This window comes from Balaenoptera physalus, assembly GCF_965194825.1.
Source record: "Balaenoptera physalus genome assembly, chromosome: 11".
Classification (NCBI taxonomy): Eukaryota; Metazoa; Chordata; class Mammalia; order Artiodactyla; family Balaenopteridae; genus Balaenoptera; species Balaenoptera physalus.
In genome coordinates, this window is record NC_138896.1 from 69,805,269 (window position 1) to 69,826,746 (window position 21,478).

The following is a 21,478-nucleotide window of genomic DNA, read 5'->3' on the forward strand; positions in this document are numbered from 1 at the left end:
CTCACTATCGCGGCCTCTCCTGTTGCGGAGCACAGGCTCCAGACGCGCAGGCTCAGTAGTTGTGGCTCACGGGCCCAGTTGCTCCCCGGCATGTGGGATCTTCCCAGACCAGGGCTCGAACCCGTGTCCCCTGCATTGGCAGGCAGATTCTCAACCACTGCGCCACCAGGGAAGCCCAGGCCCAATAAGTTTTACGTGCACAATCTACCAAACGTAAGGAACAGATAATGCTGGTGTTATATAAACTGCTCTAGGGCACAGGAAAAGACTAGAAAACTCCTCAACATGTTTTAAGATGCTAGCATAGCAATGGCACCAAGGGTGGAACAGAAAGGAAAATTGTAGGCCAATCCAATATTGGAACAAAAATTCTAAACAAAATGGTAGAAATTTAATCCAGAGTGTATTACAGGATTTACCTAAGAAACCTACCAGAGATCTAGTCATGTGTTTCACTAAGTAAACAAATTAAATAAGAATAATCATCTTAACAGTTCACAACTGTGTCACCTGGGCCCAAAACCGTGCCTGACACAGAGGAAATTCCAAGTATCTGGGGAATGAATGAAAGAATGAAGTCAGGGTCAGCACATGTACCCTCACCATTATTGCTACTATTTCATATTGTGCTGGAGTCTCCAGCAATGAGATAGCAAAAGAAATAAACGGTGTGACTTTCAAAAAGTACAAGAGGGAGCTGTCACCATTTTAGGTGATGTGATTATCCCAAAATAAGCCAAGAGAATCAACTGAAAAACTACTGAATTTAATACACAGTTTTGCAAGACGACCAGGAATCAAGATCACTGCTTTTTTAAAATCCATCAACAGCTTTAAAATACCTCATATGCAGAATTAGAAAAAGTGTAATGGGAAAAGATACCACCCATAACAGACATAATCAAAATTTGTAAACTACTTAGAAATAAACTCAATGGTTTTCCAGACATCCATGAATAGAAGAGCTGAATGAATGGAGACATATACCATATTCCTGGTTAGGAACTCTACACTGTAAAAATGACAGTTCTCCCCAAATTATTCTGTGTATTTAATTTCAGTTCAAATACCAATAACATTTTTAATGAAAACCGACAAACTGATTCTAAAGTTTATATGGAAGGCAAACTTTGTAGATTAGGCAATTTTTTTTTTTAAAAGAAGAGGAGAGTTTTTTCCTACCATTTAACAAAACATAACATGAAGCTGATTGAAACAGAACAGCACTAGCCCAGGGACAGACAAACAGATTAGTGGGAAATAATAAAGGTTTCAAAAACATACCCACAAATATATTAGGATTTCGTTATTATAAATGTGGACATTCAAATCAGCAGGAAAAGGATGGACTCTACAAGAAATAATGTCAACCGAGTTGGTTCTCCAGTTGAAAACAGAGTTAGCGCCTGACTCACACTATACATAACAGAAATTTCAAAAGGATTACAGTTACACATAAAAAATAAATTTATCAAAATATTAAAAGAAATATGTGAAGATAGTTTTATCATCTGGAGATGGAGAAGGCCAAGTTAAGCAAGCCACAAAGTCTATAAAGAAAGTAAACACTGACTTCATTCAATAATAATTTTTAAAGTCTTTACAGGAAAATTACCCATATATTCCACATATTTGTAAAAGATAAGTGGCAACATCTGGAGAAAATATTTGTAAAATAATTGACAAAAGCTTAATATTCAGAAAAGATGAAGACCTTCCATGAGAAAAAAGATAAACAAGCTAATTTCTAAAATAAGCATATGAACGGAGGATTTACTAGTGAAAAGGTATACCTTTTTTTCAATAAACACATGAAAAGATATTTTTCCAATCAAGAAAATGCAAATTAAAACAGCAATGATATAACTTTCTACCACTGGATGGGAAAAATTTTTGAAGATTAATAATATCCAATTTTAGCAAAAAGGAGAAGCGTTCATTCTTGTATACTGCAGGTGTGAATGTATACTGGTTCAGCTTTTGGGAGGAGTAAATTATATTCATCCAAAATTACTAAATTTGTGTTTCCTGTGATGGTCCTCCCCTGAGTCCATTCCTAGGAAGACCACTGAAGAAATGCTTCAGACTGTGTTCTCCCCCACCCCACCCCCGAGCACGCAGGAATATGCTCATGGCAGCACTGCCACAATGCTGACAAGTCAGAAACAGCCTAAAACCTGGTGCTGGTTAAATAACATACATTACATCCACACGGTACACATGCAATAATGTAAAATTGGGCTTCCCTGGTGGCGCAGTGGTTGAGAATCTGCCTACCAATGCAGGGGACACGGGTTCGAGCCCTGGTCTGGGAGGATCCCACATGCCGCAGAGCAACTAGGCCCGTGAGCCACAATTGCTGAGCCTGTGCGTCTGGAGCCTGTGCTCTGCAACAAGAGAGGCCGCGATAATGAGAGGCCCACGCACCGTGATGAAGAGTGGCCCCCACTTGCCACAACTAGAGAAAGCCCTCGCACAGAAACGAAGACCCAACACAGCCATAAATAAATAAATAAATAAAATTAAATAATGTAAAATTATGAATAGCTCTAGTTACTGACATAGGTTTTCAAGGCATATAGTTTTTTCTAAAATGTAGGTTATTAATAATACATATATAAGATTCTATTTATTTAAAAACCATAAAGATATTTTACTTAAGGATGCTAACAATGATTACTTCTGGGGAGGGGAGCAGCATTGGTGGTGGGGGTGAATGAGCAAGGGAGACTCTTTCATGTATTTCTGAATTTTTTTGGTAAATCACAACAAAAATTCAGACATTGCTTTTAATTGTTTTTAATTTTTAAAAAATGTAGGAGGGGAACTTTTGAAATCAGGGTTTTTTTTTAATGCCATTTTTTTAAAAAAAGAAAGCTGATTTTGGAGCACGATATATGGGTCCTTCCTACTGTCACCTACAGTGCATGTCACAACTGCTCTCTTACAGCACGCCCACTTTACAGTTGAGGAAACTGATGCCTCAGGCCCAGGCCCTTTCCCAACGCCCCAGCACAAGTGATATAGCAAAAACCATCAGTCCCCACTCTGGGGAGCCTCCTGGCAGAATTAGTTCCAGGAGGCCTTACCCACGCACCAACCCCCAACTCCCAGGGCCACCCAGAAAAGAGAACAGAGCCAGCTCATGTTTGCACAGATTTAATCCCTGCTATCCTGGTCCCCAATTCCAAAGCCCTTCTAGGCCACACTTCCCTTCTCCTGGTCACTCAAGGCCTAGTCATCTACCACATCCCTTCCCACTAGGAGGCCAAAACAGGACCCAGTCTCCCAGGGGTCACTCTTTCCCCACCTTGACCCTTGTTGAATACAGACCCATGACCTTGGTCTAACCTTGATCTGGCCCCATTCGGCAAAGGCAAAGCACGGAGAAGAAAGGAGAAGGGAGATCAGGGGCCCATCTGGGGCTGCAGCAGCCAGGACAGGAGTAGGAGCCAGGAGGAGGTGCAGGGGACTGAGAGAACCCCATTGCTTATTTGCTTCTTGATCCATTTGCTGTATTTGGTGATATGGGTGTACACGCCTGGATTACGTACTTGGGCGCAGGCCTTTTCCCAGGACAACACCCCAGCAAGAATCCACCTGCCCTCGACTTCACAAGCCAACGGACCCCCAGAGTCCCCCTAGGCAAAGAGAGAGGAGTGACGGAGGCTCTGGACCCAGCTGGGACCCAAGGGATTGGGGGACCCAGAATGCCCACCCTCTGAGTTCTGCTTGGAAGCTTCTTTCATTCCTTGAGGATCTCACTACCTGGAGTCCTCCTTCACTCCTCAGTTGGGGATCCCATCCCAGAATATCAGGCAAAATCAAAGTCACGGGGAAGGAAGATGGGAGCAGAGCACTACCTGATGATGATGACAAAGAGGGAGGCTAAGCAAACCTCTCCCTGGGGAAATGCCCCCCACCTGGAGTCATCCCAACCGAAGGAGAGCTGCCAAAACCTCCCAGAAACTTACATAGCACAAGTTTTCTCCATAATTGGTGGCACAGATCATGTCCCCCAGGACAAGCGGGACAACGCGGGGGATGAGGGACTTCTTGCGGTAAATCCGGTCACACATCTTGTTGTCCATAATAAACACCTCGGCCTCCCGCAACTCTGGGGTCAGCGTGGAGTTGGCTGTGGAGGAGTCCAGTGGGGTGAGAACTGACTCCTCACTCTACTCAGCCCTGCCTATTCCCAGGGTCTTGTCACCTCCATCCTCAAGACTCAGCCACACCCCTTCACACCTCCATGCCCTCCTTCACTTGGCCCTTCCCCCTGTGGTGTGGACCATGTCTGGCAAGCACCTTGCCCTCTAAGGCTCTATTTCAGGATCCCTTTCTCTGGGAATCTTTTGCTCCTGAACCAAGCAGGCTACAATCCAAGTTTCAATGCAACCACTCAGAAATTGAGACCCCAACCCCATGCTGCTTCTCTCCAGCCTCTGAGCTCTATACTGGCTGTGCCCTCTGCCACCTGATTGACATTTGCTCTTCCTTCAGGCATCTCAGGCAGACTCTCTGCCAGAGCTCATCCCAGATCCCTCCCGACTTGCTCTCAAGATCACCTGAAAAAGTCTTTGCCTCTTTCCTTGTTAATCTGTGCTTCCACCCATACTCAGTTATGAGATCCCTAGAGGCAGGGCATGCATTACCAGTGACAAGGGTTTGGCGTGTGGCAGATGCCTGAACATCGAAGTTTGTCAGGTGAACAAATAAGTGAGTGAGTGAATTTATGAATCCCTGACTCTGAGCTTCCGTAAGAGGCAAATGATCAGGTTTTCCTAGGCCTAAATGAAGTGCCCATAGCAAATGCAATGGTGTAAACCATGGCAACGGTCCCCATGTGAGGAGCAATCCTAACACATCCAAAGAACCAGGGGCCAGAGGTAACAGCCACAAGCTTCCTGAGAGGCACCATGAGGGGGCTCAGCAGGAGAGGCCCCAGAGGAGGAAAGGAGTGTACCCTCTGGGGTACCACACGTCACCCCCGACCCCATCCTCCTCACCTGAGAAGCGCTGTTTAACCTGGCCCCAGCCGGTCACCCAGCACTGCGTCCCAACCTTCAGGTTGTAGTTGGGCTCCGGGAGGCAGATGGGCTGCACGTACTTGCTGACGACGACAGGAGTGTGAAGCTGGAGGAGGGCAACATCACCCGTGATGAAGTTCCGGCCCCAGTACTTGGGGTGCATAATGATGTCCCTCACAGGGATCGAGAGGGCCCTTGTGGAGTCCGTGGGCTTCAGCTTGGAGGTGCCGAGAATCACTGAATACTCTTTTGTGCTACAGGAGACACAGAGCCCCACCTGGTAGATGTCAGGTTCTCAAGCAACACTATGCTCCTACCTCCGCTAAGGACGTTCCCCTTAGCAGAAGTCCTGCCTGATTTGCCCTGCTCACTCCATCTTGCTCATCCGGCCAGGGGGCCCTCGGAGTCAGAGATATGACTGCCTCCTCATTCATCAGTCAAGCTGATTCAAGTGGCCTGGTCTATGTGCTGTGTATTCAAGTGTGCAGCTATTAGCATGCACGCATGTTCTAATGTGTGTGAGGGGTGGGGTGTATACGGAGTGTATGCTGTTGCCCTGGTCAGGATATAGTCTTTGTTGCTTGGGGCTCCTGCCCCAGCTCAGTCCCTGGCCCTGTGAGATCATGAGCATGACTCTTCCCTGTTCTGGGCATCCCTTCCCACTCCCCCCCACCTCCCCCACTGCCACATTGTTTCATAGAGGAAATGAGGAGTCTAGGCTGGGCCTGCTGCAGCCCTGGGTCTCCATGGGCCACACTCACCCTTGGATGCAGTGGGCAGCAGTCACCACCCAGTCGAGATCAATGAGGGCCCCTCCACACACGTGCTCATTTTCTGCTCGGAGGCTCACCTCCCAGGGCCAATGGCGGGTCACGTCCAAATTCTTCGGCCACCAAGGTTTGCCACAAGCTTCAGGAACAAGCGTGACAGGGAGATACAGTGGCCACATAGAGGAGGATAAGAATGACTGTGACCAAGATGCCCTCCAGGGTAATTTGCATGAGGCTGTAAACTTGGGGACTTGCTTCCATTTCAAAGAAGGGGAGACTGAAGGTGAGAGAAGAGCAGTGGCCTGCCCAAAGGCATTGAGCTGGACAGAAAATGACAATGACAGCGATAAAAAGCATCAAGACAGAAACACAGAGACATGACAGGAGGAGGAGAGAAATACTGAGACACACAGGGAGCAAGCAGCACAGAACCTCAAAACAAGGGAGAAGCATAGAAGGAGCCCCAGGACAGGAAATGTATTTTCTTGTGTCAGGGTAAGTCCCTAGGCCACGTTCCTGAAAGGCTATAAAGCTTTCTGCATCTCTTAGATGCAAAAGGCCTCTGTCCCCACACTACTCAGAGTCAAGAAAAGCTCCAGACTTCTATGTCAGAAGTCTTTACATAGACCATGCAAGAAAAAGTCCCAGCATGGAGCCAACAGAGGCCTCCCACTCTGTGTAACAGCTTACACACTACCAGTTTGCAAGTAGTTCCAACAATCAAGTTGTATGACTGTATGAATATGAACACAGATGCAGAAATTGTAAATAAAATATTAGCCAATATTATATTTTTTAAAATAATGCACCATGATCATGTAGAGATCGTCCTGGGGTACAAGGGTGGTCCCACAATGGAAGTGCTCTCTGTGTATTCCCCACATAAACAGTTCTTTTTCTCTAAAAGAACTGTGCTTTTCTCAATAGACACAGAAAAAGGCATTTGAAAAATTCAACACAGATTCACGACTAAAAAACAAAACACTCTTACTTAGCAAACTAGGAACAGAAGGAAAATCCTTATTTATACAAGTTATATGCCACAAACCTACAGCAAACATCATATAACATTAAGAAACAGGCCAAAAAAACTATACTTTCTGAAGCCAGGAATAATGATACTTTGTGGGAGGAGGACAAAGGAAGTAACTGGGAGGACATAAGGGAGCTTCTGGGTGCTGGTACTGCTCTTTCTGACCTGGGTGGAGACTGCACAGGTGCGTTCACTGGGTGATAATTTCTTGAGCTGGACACATAATTTGTGTACTTTTTTTGTGTATGTATATAATACTTCAGTAACTGACTTTTAAAATCAATAATATTTCTTTATGCCAACCAACCTGAGTATAGCACAACTATATTCAAAATAAGATACAGTTTATAGCTAAAAATTATAAAATACCCTGGAATTAAAGTATCCAACACTAAGCAAGATTTTTGCAGTAATACATTTTAAACTCTAATAAAGGACACTGAAAATGACTGGCATAAATGGAGAAAGATCCATTGCTTTTAAACAGAATAACTAAATATTTCAGATGTAATTTTTCCCAAAATTAATCTATAAAGTCACTTACCCAGTTAGAATTTTTAAGAAATTTGATAAACTTACTCTAAAATTGAAATAGAAAAACAAAGGTCCATAAATAGTTCCATCTTTGACAAAGCAAAGAAGGGACACTTGTCCTAGCAGATATTAAGGCACACATCAAAGCCATAGTGACAAAAACAGTGTGGTATTGACAAGGACAGACAAGTGGACCAAAAAAAAAAGGAATAGAGAGCTTTAGATTGTTTCAGAGAATACAGGAACTTAATGTAAATAAAGGAGCCACCACAATCAGTGAGTAAAGGATGGATTGTTGAGTAGATGGTGCTGGGAAAACTAGCTCACTATAAAAGAAATAAGAAAAACAAAACTGGATTCCTCTCTAGTAGTACTTGAAGATCTAAACGTGAAAGGTAAAACCGTAAAGTTAACAGCCAACCATGCGGCATGGGATGGGAAAGGACTCTTTAAACAAAACCTCAAACCACAATCCATAAAGCATTAAACTGATTAACTTGATTACATCAAAATCAAGGATTTTTGACCCCAGGAACAAAGTTAACAGCCAGATGACAGATTAGGAGGTAATATTTGCAATATCTAAAATCAATACAAGACTTTTATTAGGAATATACAAGGAACTCTAGGAAATCAACAAGAAAAAAGAATAGACAATATGCAAAGGATAAAGACAGTCAATTTATTAGAAGAGGAAACTCAAGAAGCCAACAGCACATTGAGACATGCTCAAACTCATTAGTAATGAGAAAAATGTCAGTTAAACTGAGAAGTCACTTTTTTGTCTATTAGATAGGCAAAAAATGTAAAAGCTGGATCATGCCAAGGGGTGGGTGGTCTGTAGCAATATATACACCTTCACAAACTGCTGATAGGAATGCAGAGGGCTGACTCAATTGGAATATGGACAAATATAGATTAAAATATGCTATCAATGTAAATTTTTGAAACTGATAACTTGTACTGTGGTTATCTAAGAGAATATTCTTAGAAAACACACACCAGAGTATTTAGAGATAAAGAGCCATGCTGTATGTTACCCTCAACTGATTCTGAAAAAAATTTTGTGTGTGTGCGTGTTCCTTGTACCATTCTTGCAGTCTTTTTTGTAAGTTTAAAATTATTTCCACATAAAATGTTTTTTTAAATGGGACTGAATGAAAAGAGGAGGAAACAGAAAGAGATCTAGAGAACATACTATTTGCGTAAGTTAGAAATACATGCACACGAAACCACAATATGTATTTTTACAAAAACACAAACAGAAAGATACACATCAAATATACAAGAAAGGCTGGGAGAAGGGTGAAGAGGGGGAATAGGGGTGGGGCATGGACACAAGCAGAAATAACTTACTCAACCAAACAATCCATAACAAATCAGGGTGCATCTGTGACAAAGGAAGCCCGTGAACAAGCAGGAGCAACCCAACCCTCCACCCCTGAGGTCTAAGGAAAAAGACAGGAAGACCCCAGAAGAGCCAGGCTCTGCAGACACTGCCACAGGGCCCAAGAGGCTCCATTTGCAAATAAACAGTTTAGAGCTCAAAATGTTTCTGTGTGGAAAAGGGTCTGCATCAGCTTCCTGGACATGTTCCCTGATGGGATGCAGCCTGGGTTGAACTTGAAGAGGTTCTGCATTCCCATAGGAGGCCCAAATACTCTTTTAATGTGCACTGTTGAGTCTGTACGTCCTGAACAGCACAGGCTGTTCTTCTGAAGGCAGGCCATTTAGACTGAATTTCTGCTTCCTATAGACCCAGAAACACTATCTCTGTGACCCTCTTCAGAACATACCCTCCCAGGATCCAAGGTTTTCTTGAAGCAGGGGCTCACCTTACCCACCTGGTTTGGTGTTGTCTCCTTTGTAACCTGGAAGAGAAAGCGGGACAGAGATGAAGTAAGAGGTTGTAACAGGATGAGAGTGAAGAGGTGCATTCTTCAATAATTAGTTAATTTATTCATTCACCAAATATTTCCTCACCTCCCACTCTGTTCCCAGCCTGGAGCCCAAGGCCGGGGGGCTGGGGGCAGGGAGCGGGGGTGTACAGAGGTGTATCAGACAGACACATCCTGTATTTGCCCTTGAGGAGCAGGGTGCCCAGCAGAGGAGACATAAGTAAACACACAATCACCCATGTGCGATCAATGCGGGGACAAGGCCACAGGTGTCAGGTAAGCCCAGAAGAAGTGGTGGACAGGGAGGTTTCTAGAAAGAGGGGTTATTGTGCCAGATCTTAAAGATGAGAAGGTAAAACAGAAATGAAAAGTGACAACGACATTCTTTATGAAAGAAACACCATGGTGTAAGCTGGAGACTCCAGAGGATAAAGGGCAAGGCCCATGATGGCAAGAAATGATGCCAGGGGAAGAAAGTCAGGGGTCAATCACAAATGCCTTCATAAGCCAGGCCAAGAAGCCTGAGTGAGACTCTCTGGGAGGAGGGAGGCCAGTGGAGGTGTGACATGGTCAGACTTGTATTGTGAAGGCAGTATGGAGAATAGATAGGAAGGTAACAAGACTGAACGCAGTAAGATCCCACCATAGGCTCTGCAGAACCCAGGCAAGAAATGAGGGCTGAATGAAGAAGTGGCAGTGAGAACAGACTTGGTGAGCTGGATGTGGGACTGAGGGAGAAGGCTGAGTCTAGGATGACCCCCAGTTTCTGATTTTAGAGAAGAGTGACTACTATCCACGGAGTAAGAGAACCCAGCTTATAGGAAGAAGAGGGCCTCAGCTTCGGAACCCAAGGAGTTGCGATGGTTCTAGGTCATCCAGGTACAGATGTCCAGTAGGTGGCTGCACATCCATGCACATTGTTTTGTGAGGCAGCATCACATGCATGGCAGCTCAACGCCCAGCGCAACTGAGTTCACCCAGGGAGCAGTGAAGAAGGAACCCAGACAGCATCTTAGGGAACACCAATACGTCAGGGGTGGACAGGGCATGGGTGGCCTGGGAGGGACACAGAAGGGCAAGGGAGTCACCCTGAGGTAGAGGAGAATTAGGAGGCATGGCCTGAGAGAAGCCAAGGGACTAGAGAAAATGAAAAAAGAGGGAGGAGCAGAAAGGTTAGGGACGACAGGGCAGAGACACGCCAGGAATGGGCTAAGGGTTAAGTGAGAAGTGAGGAAGCACCTGAAGGAAACATGAAGTGAAAACTTATTTTGAGAAATGTGGCAGTGAGGGGAAGAGATAGGGTGAAAAAACACAGCAAATAGAAAGGGAGAGGATAAAGATCTCTGAGAGCGCAGGAAGGGCCCCGAGTCCAGAGCAGGGGTGAGCAGGCTGACCCTGAACAGGAGGCCTGTCTCTGATTTCTAAGGAAAGGGGAGAGGGTGGCACTGAGTCGTCAGGCTTGGAGGGGCCCCCGGGGCTGAGGGAGTCAAGGGGACAGCACCTGAGGGCACGCGTTTCCTGAGGGAAGGAAGCCGCTGCTAGTGAGGCACCCTCGGTAGGAGCAGAGGGTCTGGGAAGCAAGTGAGGTGAGGAACATTCCTTTAAGGGTTTGGAGACCACGAGTTTGGCCCGGACCGCCTGCCTGGAGCGGGGTCTCCAGCAGTGCCCTGCTGCGTGGGGAGATGAGCGAGGCTGGGCTGGGGGTGTAGAGCGTGAGAGGCCTGAGGATGTCGTCAAGAGGGTGGTTCAGGTCTCAGCCGCGACATCCACGCCTCCAGGAGGAAACGCAGGGGTGCCCCCCGCACCACAAGGCCCCAGAAGGCTACAGGGCTGGCGGGTCTGAGGGCGGAAGCTCAGAGCGCGGGAGTCTGGGATCCCCGGGACCGCCCTGGGAGATGCCCGGAGGGGTAGCAGAGGAGAAGGGGCTGAGGGTGGGCGCCGCGGGGCCTGTCCCGGCCTCGAGTGCGGGTTGGGGGGGGTGGCGGTGTCGGGGAAGAAGGACCCAGAACGGGAGCGGCGCAGAGCAGGCGCCGCCTCACCAGAGTTCAGCAGCAGCAGCACCAGGAGGCGGCAGCTCAGGCCCGAGGGCCTCGAGGCTGCAGGCCCAGCGCTGAGGCAGGACAACGACGCGGCCATGAGGCCCCTGAGGCGTCCGCTAGCGGCGGCAGCTACGGCTCGCACGAGCCCCGGACGCCGCGACTACGTCTCCCTCACATGACGCACGTGACGCAGCCCCGGCACGTGACAGCCCCTCCGGCACGTGATGACGTTGCGGACCCATGATGGTGACCCTGGAACGTTGAACGTTCCTCTGCGCTTACCCCACCTCGTGCGGGTTCCTTGAAGATGACTGCAGAGCCCTGGGCCTGTCATTGCCTCCGCGGTGGCCAGTCCCGTGGCCCCCAAGTGCCTTAAGTGGGTGACTGTCCCCCAAAACCTGGCCGGTGAAGGCACATCCAAATCCCTGGACTGGTGTTGGCACCTTGTCGCCCAGCCTCTGATCATAACATTGTTTCCCTTGGCTTCCTGCATTGGAGAGCTTCATAATTTATATTGACTTGAGAATCTGAAAAGGTGTAGAAAGCACAAGAAAAGAACAGTAAGGCTAGGGAATCAGGGAGGATGTCTTTACAAAAGTGACATTTAAGCTGGACCTAAGATGAACAAAGAGTCTTGGGGGAGACCTCAAAGGAAAGGCATTTATCCTCTTCCACAAACCGTCAGTGGGATGGTGGAAACTGAAAGAAATGGTGGCGAATACCACCATTTCTTGGGCTTTCACAGGGTGTTTTTGTAGAAGAATGTGGTCTTTGGATCTGCTCAGCGTGTCCAAGATTGGGAGATGACAACCAAGATTCCTGCTGCTCCTGTCCAGTGTGGGGGATCCAGCTCTGGGGACCACATTCCCCACCCTAGCATCTAAAGGGGTCCAGATGATGAGCTGCACCAATAGGAGGTGAGGAGAGGTTACAGATGCCACTTCCATGCCAAGGCAGTAGAGAGGAGGTTCACTTCTCTACTTGTGTTAATGCAGAGCAATGGTTCTCAAAGTGTGGTCTGCAGAGCAGCAGCAGCAGCACCTGGGGACTTGTTAGAGATGTACATTCACAGGACCCACCCCAGACTTATAGGATTGAAAACTCTGGGAGTAGAATCAGTGATCTGTAGTTTAACAAGCTCTCCGGGGAATTCTGAGGTAGGTAAGCATGAACCACAGGGTTGAGTGGAGCTATAAGATGGAGAAAAGCCACCTGCTGATCAAGAACACCTGATAGGGGTGATATAGGAACAAGAAGTTAAATTTATTTTGTTAACCCATAAATACTCAGTGGCTTCTTTTTAAAAAATTTATTTTATTGAAGTATAGTTGATTTACAATGTTGTGTTAATTTCTACAGTACAGCAAAGTGATTCAGTTATATAGGTATAGATATTATTTTTCATATTCTTTTCCATTATGGTTTATCACAGAATATTGAATATAGCTCCCTGTGCTATACAATAGGACTTTATTGTTTAGCCATTCTATATATAATAGTTTGCATCTGCTAATCCCAAACTCCCAATCCTTCCCTCCCCGCTCCCCACCGGGACAACCACAAGTCTGTTCTCTATGACTGTGAGCCTGTTTCTGTTTCATAAATAAGTTCATTTGTGTCATATTTTAGATTCCACATATAAGTGATATCATATGGTATTTGTCTTTCTCTTTCTGACTTACTTCACTTAGTATGATAATCTCTAGGTCCATCCATGTTGCTGCAAATGGCATTGTTCCATTCTTTTTTATGGCTGAGTGGTATTCCTTTACATATATGTACCACATCTTCTTTATCCATTCACCTGTCAATGGATATTTAGGTTGTTTCTGTGTCTTGGCTATTGTGAATAGTGCTGCTCTTAACATAGGGGTGCGTGTATCTTTTTTTTTTTTTGGCTGCATTGGGTCTTCATTGCTGCACGCAGGCTTTCTCTAGTTGCAGCGAGCGGAGGCTACTCTTCGTTGCAGTGTGCGGGCTTCTCATTGTGGTCGCTTGTCTTGTTGCGGAGCACAGGCTCTAGGCGCGCAGGCTTCAGTAGTGGTGGCACACTGGCTCAGTAGTTGTGGCTCACGGGCTCTAGAGCACAGGCTCAGTAGTTGCAGCGCACGGGTTTAGTTGCTGCATGGCATGTGGGATCTTTCCGGACCAGGGATCGAACCCATGTCCCCTGCAATGGCAGGCGGATTCTTAACCACTGTGCCACCAGGGAAGTCCGCATGTATCTTTTTGAATTGTAGTTTTGTCCAGATATATGTCCAGAAGTGGGACTGCTGAATGATATGGTAACTCTATTTTTAGCTTTTTGTGGAATCTCCATACTGTTTTCCATAGTGGCTGCACCAATTTACATTCCCACCAACAGTGTAGGAGGGTTCCCTTTTCTCTACACCCTCTCCAGCATTTATTTGTAGATTTTTTGATGATGGCCATTCTGGCTGATGTGATGTGATACCTCATTGTAGTTCTGATTTGCATTTCTATACTAATTAGCGATGTTGAGCATCTTTTCATGTGCCTATTGGCCATCTGTATGTCTTCTTTGGAGAAATGTCTATTTAGGTCTTCTGCCCATTTTTCGATTGGGTTGTTTGTTTTTTTGCTGTTGAGTTGTATGAGCTGTTTGTATATTTTGGTAATTAAGCCCTTGTCAGTCGTATCATTTCCAAATATATTCTCCCAGTCAGTAGGTTCTCTTTTCCTTTCGTTTGTTTTCCTTTGCTGTACAAAAGCTTGTAAATTTGATTAGGTCCCATTTGTTTATTTTTGTTTTTATTTCTATTGCCTTGGGAGACTGACCTAAGTAAAAGTTGGTATGATTTATGTCAGAAAGTTTTGCCTATGTTCTCTTCTAGGAGTTTTATGGTGTCATGTCTTACTTTAAGTCTTTAAGCCATATTTTTAAAGATTTATTTATTATTTTATTTATTTATTTTTGGCTGTGTTGGGTCTTAGTTGCGGTACATGGGATCTTTGTTGAGGTATGCGGGATCTTTCGCAGTGGCACGTGGGCTACTCTCTAGTGGTGGCGCATGGGTTTTTCTCATCTCTAGTTGTGGCACACAGGCTCCAGGGCACGTGGGCTCTGTAGTTGTGTGTGGGTTCCAGAGTGCATGGGCTCTGTAGTTTGTGGCACACAGGCTCTCTGGTTGAAGCACGCAAGCTTGGTAGTTGTGGCGCAAGGGCTTAGTTGCCCCACTGCCTGTGGGATCTTAGTTCCCTGACCAGGGATCGAACCCACGTCTCCTGCATTGGAAGGCGGATTCTTTACACTGGACCACCAGGGAAGTCCCCTTTAAGCCATTTTGAGTTTATTTTTGTGTATAGTGTGAGGGTGTGTTCTAACTTCATTGATTTACATGCGGCTGTCCAACTTTCCCAACACCACCTGCTGAAGAGACTGTCTCTTTCCCATTGTATATTCTTGCCTCTTTTGTCAAAGAATAATTGACCATACGTGTGTGGGTTTGTTTCTGGGCTCTCTATACTGTTCCATTGATCCATATGTCTTTTTTTTGTGCCCCTACCACGCTGTTTTGATTTTCAGTGGCTTCTTAAAGCAGCTGGCTCGATACTTATTAATAGACTGTATTTCATGTAAGTTCCCAGTCTCTCAACCCCAGCCTTCCTCGGGCAACACATGACAGACTGCACTCTGAAGCCCAGGGATATCTGGGAGCTGAAACGCTGACCCCTGGAAGGGCAGGTGACAGGAGATTGAGAGGGAATTAATCACCAGCAAGACACAGACTCTGGGACACTCTGTCCTGGAAAAATGGTAAAGAGCCAGTACCTAATATAGGGAATCTCTCTTATAATCCTCCCTGTGGAAATGCAGATCTTTGGTAACAGTGGAGGTGAGCAGCAAGTAGAAGCAGGGAAGGAGGAATAATATTGCTCATGCCCTAATTTTACTTACTCCTAGTTCCAGTCTATCTTGATTCTCTACTCTGAGCTATAAAGGCTATGAAATTAGGCTACAAAGCTCCCCGCAGACATGCTGATGACTATAACAGGAGTACAGGGAGCAGGACCCAGCTGGCTAAAACCATCCTTAGACTCACAAATGAGCAGGTTTAGACTCACCTCTCCCTCTAGGGCTTAATAAGAACCATGAATAGTTTCTAAGGCAAATGAGAAAATAGTTTTCTACAGAGCATGTTATATGCAACCCCACAGTCCCAAGGAGAGCAGAGCATAAGAACACAAAAGAACAAACCAAACATTTATTCAGTTGACATCAGAAATCTCCATACTCTATAACTGCCTCAACACAACTTGCGGTGAGCCTGGATGTGGCCACTGGAGTACTGGGAAGGGGGTTCCTAGACTGAGTTGCCCCAGGAAGGCTTGTGTGGCAGACGCTGGACACTCACAGATGTATCCGCACGGGGCAGCAGGGGACCTTCTCCCAACCCAGACAACTGAGTCAGATGTGGACATGGTGATGCCTCCTCACTCTCTCCCAACAATCACCAAGCGGACTGGTTTGATAAAGTGTCAGGTCTAACGCTGTTTCACCGGTGATGATGTCTCTTCTTTGCTAGGTGTTCTCCAGATATGGTGAAGCATAATGAAGCATCACCTGGCAAGTCGCTGGCCATCCAGTTGGGATGGTTTCACCCACTCCTTTCCAGCATCTAGAGCACAGTCATGGTGTAGGTGTGGATGAGGCAGGTTCCTTCAGCACCAGGCTGGAAAACTTCCAGGGTTTCTTTCTTGCTGCCACTCTCTGTCATGTGGATCTCCACAGGGTCAGTGAATCCCAAACAGGTTTGAGAAAAGTGCATTGAGTAGGAGTGGAAGGTCAGATGCACGGCTAGTGTGAGACTCAGAAACAGGAGGGAGTGTGGGCCAGGGTGATCACGGGGTCACCAGGATGCCCAGAGGTAGCATCAGACACAGCGGTTGGATAAAGAGCCCTGCTGAGCCACAAGAGGACACCTTAATGATGTGATCAATGACCCAGTCTTTGTAGTAACTAACTTCTGTATAAACTGCAGGCAATTCTGTGTGACCACAGTGAACACCCCAGCTCACAATCCCCACCTGGACCCATGAGTCATTAAGTTGACAGACCAGGGGACCCCCAGAATCTCCCTGGAGAAAAAGAAGAAACAAACACAGGAATGGAAGGGGATCATCATCAGAGCAGGCTGATTGCTAGCCAGGCACTGGGGAGATAGGCACCTAGGTCCTTTCCCAGGTACCCACCAGGCCCAGGTTTCTGTGAATGAGATTTGAGAGTTGGAAACTTTAACATCATCTGAGAAATACTACTCCTTCCCAGGTGCTCAGGGACCCACAGGAGCTATAAAGCCAGTAAGCCCTGTACATCAGTCCTGCCAGTATATACTCAAATTCTCTTTCAGTGACCCTAATCCTTCACTGCCTGACCCCTCCCCATGACCCTCTCCAAACCTCCCAACACCCAGCAACTAAAGGGGCATCCCCTGGCACTGTGAGCAGCTTCCAGAGCCCCTCTCCAACTCTAAGGTCAGAGTCAATTCCAACTAGTCAGTCCTAGGCCTCCACAGCTGTAAAATACTTTGAAATTCATTTCTGCATGGGGACTCAAAGTCATCACATCTACCCTGAAATCTCTCCCTGCCCCTAAACCCACATATCCAATAACATCCTCTCACCAGTTCCCCCTCTCTCCAAACACAACCAGTCATGCTAAACCCCACCTCACACACGCTGCACATCCTTTCCCAAAACTGCTCTGGAGGCCCCCACCAACCAGCTCAGTCAGAAACTCAGAGTCCTCCTCAAGCCCTCCCTCACCCGCACCCTCACATGCAGTCAGTCACCAAGAACTGATGACACAACCCCTTCACCCGCCCCACCAGCCCAGGTCCTGCCTGGGGCTCAACACCATTGCCTACACGATGAAAACAAACTCCTGGCCTACAGTCCTGCATGGACAGGAACGAGAAACATAGCACAGCGTTGCAGGCCACACACAGTCTGATTCCAATCCCCTTCTCTGGCCATATTTGCCACCTCATTGCTCCAGACCTGAAACACATTCGCTAAACATGACACGTTCTTCAGAACTCTGAGCCTCTGTACTTGCTGTTCCCTCTCCCAACAGTGATGTTCTCCTCTTTCCAAGACTCCAAATACTCATCCTCTAAGACCTGGCTCAGATGCCCCCTGCTCAGAAAGGCTGCTTGGTGCAAAGGGGAGACTGTGGGCCCAGGCACTCCCAGGGGGACCTTGAACTTATGTCTTTTAAGGACCACATCTGTATAATAATATGTATAATTATGTGGCAGGGTTGTGAGCTGGGTAACTGAGCTAATGTGGGTGAATGCTCACACTGGCACAGTAAGTCGCCATAGAAGGAACTCAATTATAGGAACTTACATTATTATTGTCATCACCCCCAACTTCACCACACCCTGACAGCACGCCCAGGATGCGAGGGCTTCTCCCTATTGAAGGAACAGGCCCGGCCAGCTCAGGGGCGTCCTGAGGGGTTCTCCCCTGAATCTCCTTAATTAAAGCCTGAAAGAGGAGGTGGCAAATAACCCAGGCTTTGCCACTGGGGAATGAGGAAACTTTGAGGGGACAACCTTATGGCAGAGGTGGCCAGGGACCCATGAACTCACCTTACAGGGACTTTTAATCTTTTCGTGATAGCCACAGATCATCTCTCTACCAACTACTTGGCGATGGACTCCTGTGTCTGTAACTTCTGATTACATTTCTTGTGGTGAAGAATGATTTGCTCAGTCTCCTGAAGAACACGTGGCAGTGACAGGGCTACAGAGAGACAATTCAGAAGTAAAAGGACTGCATGAGTAGAATAGAACAGGGGCCCCCAGATCCCATTCTGGGTCTTTTTATTTTTTTAACTTTTGTTTGTTTGTTGGCCACACCACGCAGCATGCGGGATCTTAGTTCCCCAACCAGGGATCGAACCCGCGCCCCGGTGCAGTGGATGTGTGGAGTCTTAACCACTGGACCACCAAGGAAGTCCTGTATTCTGGGTCTTGATCAGCGCATTCACACTCTGTTGCCCCCTTAAGAGAAAGGAAGGACAGTGGGTATTGTCCCATTTGACAAAGAAGGACCTGAGGCCAAATGCTGACATGGGGAACAGAGGAGGTAAGAAGCAAAGCCAAGTCAAAAGGAGGAACATATCAGGACAGAAAGAGGCAAGGCCTTACCAGCCTGATACAAAAGCAAGTGTCTGTCACTCCGAGTATCAATAGTAACAGTGACAGGTGCCTGTACAGGGAAGGGTCACAAATTCCAGGACAGGTAGTGCCCAAAGGTACCCAACCAGCCTCTTCCCACACAGGGGGCCTTACAGACTCACCAACAGGCCTGCTCTGGCTAAACCTACATCCCAGGTACAAGAAGCTCCCTGCCCCCTGCCAGGTACTTCCAGAGAAGGACAGCTCTGACTGGCAGACAGCACATCACCCTGGAGCTGAAATCCACCCTGGAGAGAACCCATAATACCTGGGCCCGAGCCCCCAGGTCCTAACATAACAATAGAAATCCCTACTGCACTTCAATCACTCCCAGGCAGCATCCTCTCCACCTCCTCCCTTGCCCACCTGTTAGAGAATCAGCCTCCCTGTCCCTCCCTTCAGCCTGCAGCCCAACCCCACGGCACCAGGCTGCCCACCTCAGATCCTGCCTGCCAGTCTCACCGAATTCTAAAGTTTGGCCCCATCCAATCGCCCAGCACTGTGTCCCAGCTTTCACTTCAAACTTCTTTTCAGGGAGGCACACTGGCTGGATGTACGAAGAATAATTCACAGAGTCTGCCAGCTGAAGAAGGGCAATGTCGTTAGTGATAAGGCTCGCATTAAAATCCCTATGCCAAATGATGTCTTGAACTGGAACGACCACTGCACTTAGGCAATCCGAATATAAAAATGTGTTTCCCATCTTCACTGTAAGGTCCTTACAGCTATGGGAAGACAACATGCACCTCAGAGAGATGCTGGAGGGTCTACACTCCCCTCCACCCCTTCCAGGTTCTTCCCAGCCTGTTCCCATCTCCTACAACAGCCATCAGCCATTTTCTCCCTCTAAACCACATTCCCTCCATAGACCCCTAACCACTCGAGCTAGTGCTTCTCCAAGTGAGGTCCCAGGACCACCAGAGCAGTACCTGGGACCTTGGTAGAAATGCAAAACTCATGTTTCATTCATAGTGAGCACAAACCAGGGGCTTTGGCTTTGTTTTACGGTGAGGAAAGGAAAGCTCAGGTAGGGAGACAGGCCGACCAGCAGCCCAATCCCACCACCCCAAATTCTCACCCTTTTACACAGTGAGCTGCAATCAGCACCCACGGTGGGGAAATGAGGGAACCTCAACATTTCTGGACATTTCTGATCTGCAGGCTCACCGGCCAGGGCCACTTTCTCTCTGGGGCTGCCATTCCATCAACTGTCCTCATAATCTGATGGCCACATGCTCCTTGGCTCAGTAAAAAGAGGACTGGAGGTGAAACTGCTGCCTCCCTTCCACTACCTCCCCCACCTCCACCACCTCCACCTCCACCACCGCCACCTCCTCCTCCTCCAACTACACCTCCACCACCTCCTCCACCTCCTCCTCCTCCAGCTACACCTCCACCACCTCCTCCTCCTCCACCTCCACCTCCACCACCTCCTCCTCCTCCACCTCCACCTCCACCACCTCCTCCTCCTCCAGCTACACCTCCACCACCTCCTCCTCCTCCAACTACACCTCCACTACCTCCTCCTCCTCCAACTACACCTCCACCACGTCTTCCTCCACCTCCACCTCCACACCCTCCTCCTCCTCCTCCTCCTCCTCCTCCTCCTCCTCCACAACCACCTCCTCTACCAGTACCTACACCTCCTACACCTCCACCTCCTCCTCCTCCACACCCTCCACCACCTCCACCTCCACGTCCTCCACCACCTCCACTAGCCCCATGTACACCACCTCCACCCTGCCCCAGGGCAGAGCCAGGTTTACTCTCAATTCCACCAGGGTAGTCTGACCCTTCAACCCCCGAGCCAGGCCGTGTTCCCCATTGGATCCCAGGCAGGCCTGTACAGTCCCGTACAGAAGCAGTACCTTGAGGAGGCAAGCATCCAAATACAGGGTCCTGTAATGATTTCAAAGTGTCTCCCACTGGGGGTGTGGGCAGCACAGGAGACACAGTGGGTACTGGAGTCTTCAGGGATTTTAGGTGTCCTGAAGCTGAGGGGGCCTCCTGGATTGCCGGGCTCAGTGCAGAATCCTCCTTGGGTCCATCACCCTCACCTGTATAAGATGAAAGAACAATGAGAAGAGGAGCTGACTGGAGTGCACCCCCCACATCACTGGCCTCTTCCCATCGCACCCTACTCACCCTCAAACCCCACCTTCCATCCCCCAAGACCCACCTGCCAAACCCCATTACCCACAACCACCCCCAGACAAGCAGCCCAGCCCAGCCTTCTCTCTTTCCTGCTTGCCCGGGCCTCACTGAGCAGAGGCTGAAGGACCAGGAGCCAGACCAGGAGGCCCAGGGATCGGCCGCCACTGCGGGGGACACCCGGGGACGCCATGGCACCTCTGGTCGCCTCCGTGCTCTGCGGCGCCCCCTCGCGGCAGCTCCGCGCCTGCCCTCCTGTTGGCAGGAACACTGGGTCAGGGACGAATCCCAAAGCTGCTCCTCCAAGATCTTCATCTCATGCATATTCAACCAAACCTATTCTAGGTCATGTTCTTAAGGCCCTTGAACATGTAAGTAATTTCTCCACTTTGTAGTAGAGATAGTCTGGATTATATACCTCAGCGTGATCTAATCACTGGAGCCCTTAAAAATATATATATAAATAAAAGAAAAAGAAAAAGAAATGCAATCTGCCCAATGAAAGATAAAAGAAAAACAAAGGAAAGTATGGTAAATAGAAAATACGGGACAAAACGGCAGTAGCATCTGCAATAAGCCCGAATGAGTTGAATATACCAAACAACATAAGGACTTTCATGTTGGAGGAAAAGGCAAAGTCCAGAAATAGACTCTCTGAAGAGACAAATTTACAACAGAGAGATACAGATACGTGGGAAATAAAGGAATATAAAGTGAAGTGCCAGGTCACACTGGTGCAAAAATAAAGCTAGGATTGCAATTTGGTTATTAAATCATAGCATTTAAAGCAAAGATTGTATAAGGGACAGAAGGAG

At 47.5% G+C, this 21,478-nt stretch overlaps 1 protein-coding gene across 1 annotated transcript in view; it reads right to left on the minus strand.

Moving 5' to 3' along the window:
• The window catches only part of LOC309638366 (putative serine protease 45), a gene marked incomplete at its 3' end in the record, with an annotated part of 98,399 nt that overhangs the window by 26,223 nt on the left and 50,698 nt on the right, over positions 1–21,478 (minus strand). Inside the window, exons 4-11 of the mRNA XM_082414248.1 lie at positions 20,381–20,569; positions 18,975–19,095; positions 17,922–18,075; positions 11,587–11,831; positions 9,212–9,238; positions 5,792–5,939; positions 5,010–5,284; positions 3,975–4,138 (exon numbers count right to left, since the gene is read on the minus strand). Of these exons, the coding sequence (XP_082270374.1) occupies positions 3,975–4,138; positions 5,010–5,284; positions 5,792–5,939; positions 9,212–9,238; positions 11,587–11,797 (825 nt within the window). The 5' untranslated portion in view covers positions 11,798–11,831; positions 17,922–18,075; positions 18,975–19,095; positions 20,381–20,569. The remainder of the gene's footprint in view (positions 1–3,974; positions 4,139–5,009; positions 5,285–5,791; positions 5,940–9,211; positions 9,239–11,586; positions 11,832–17,921; positions 18,076–18,974; positions 19,096–20,380; positions 20,570–21,478) is intronic.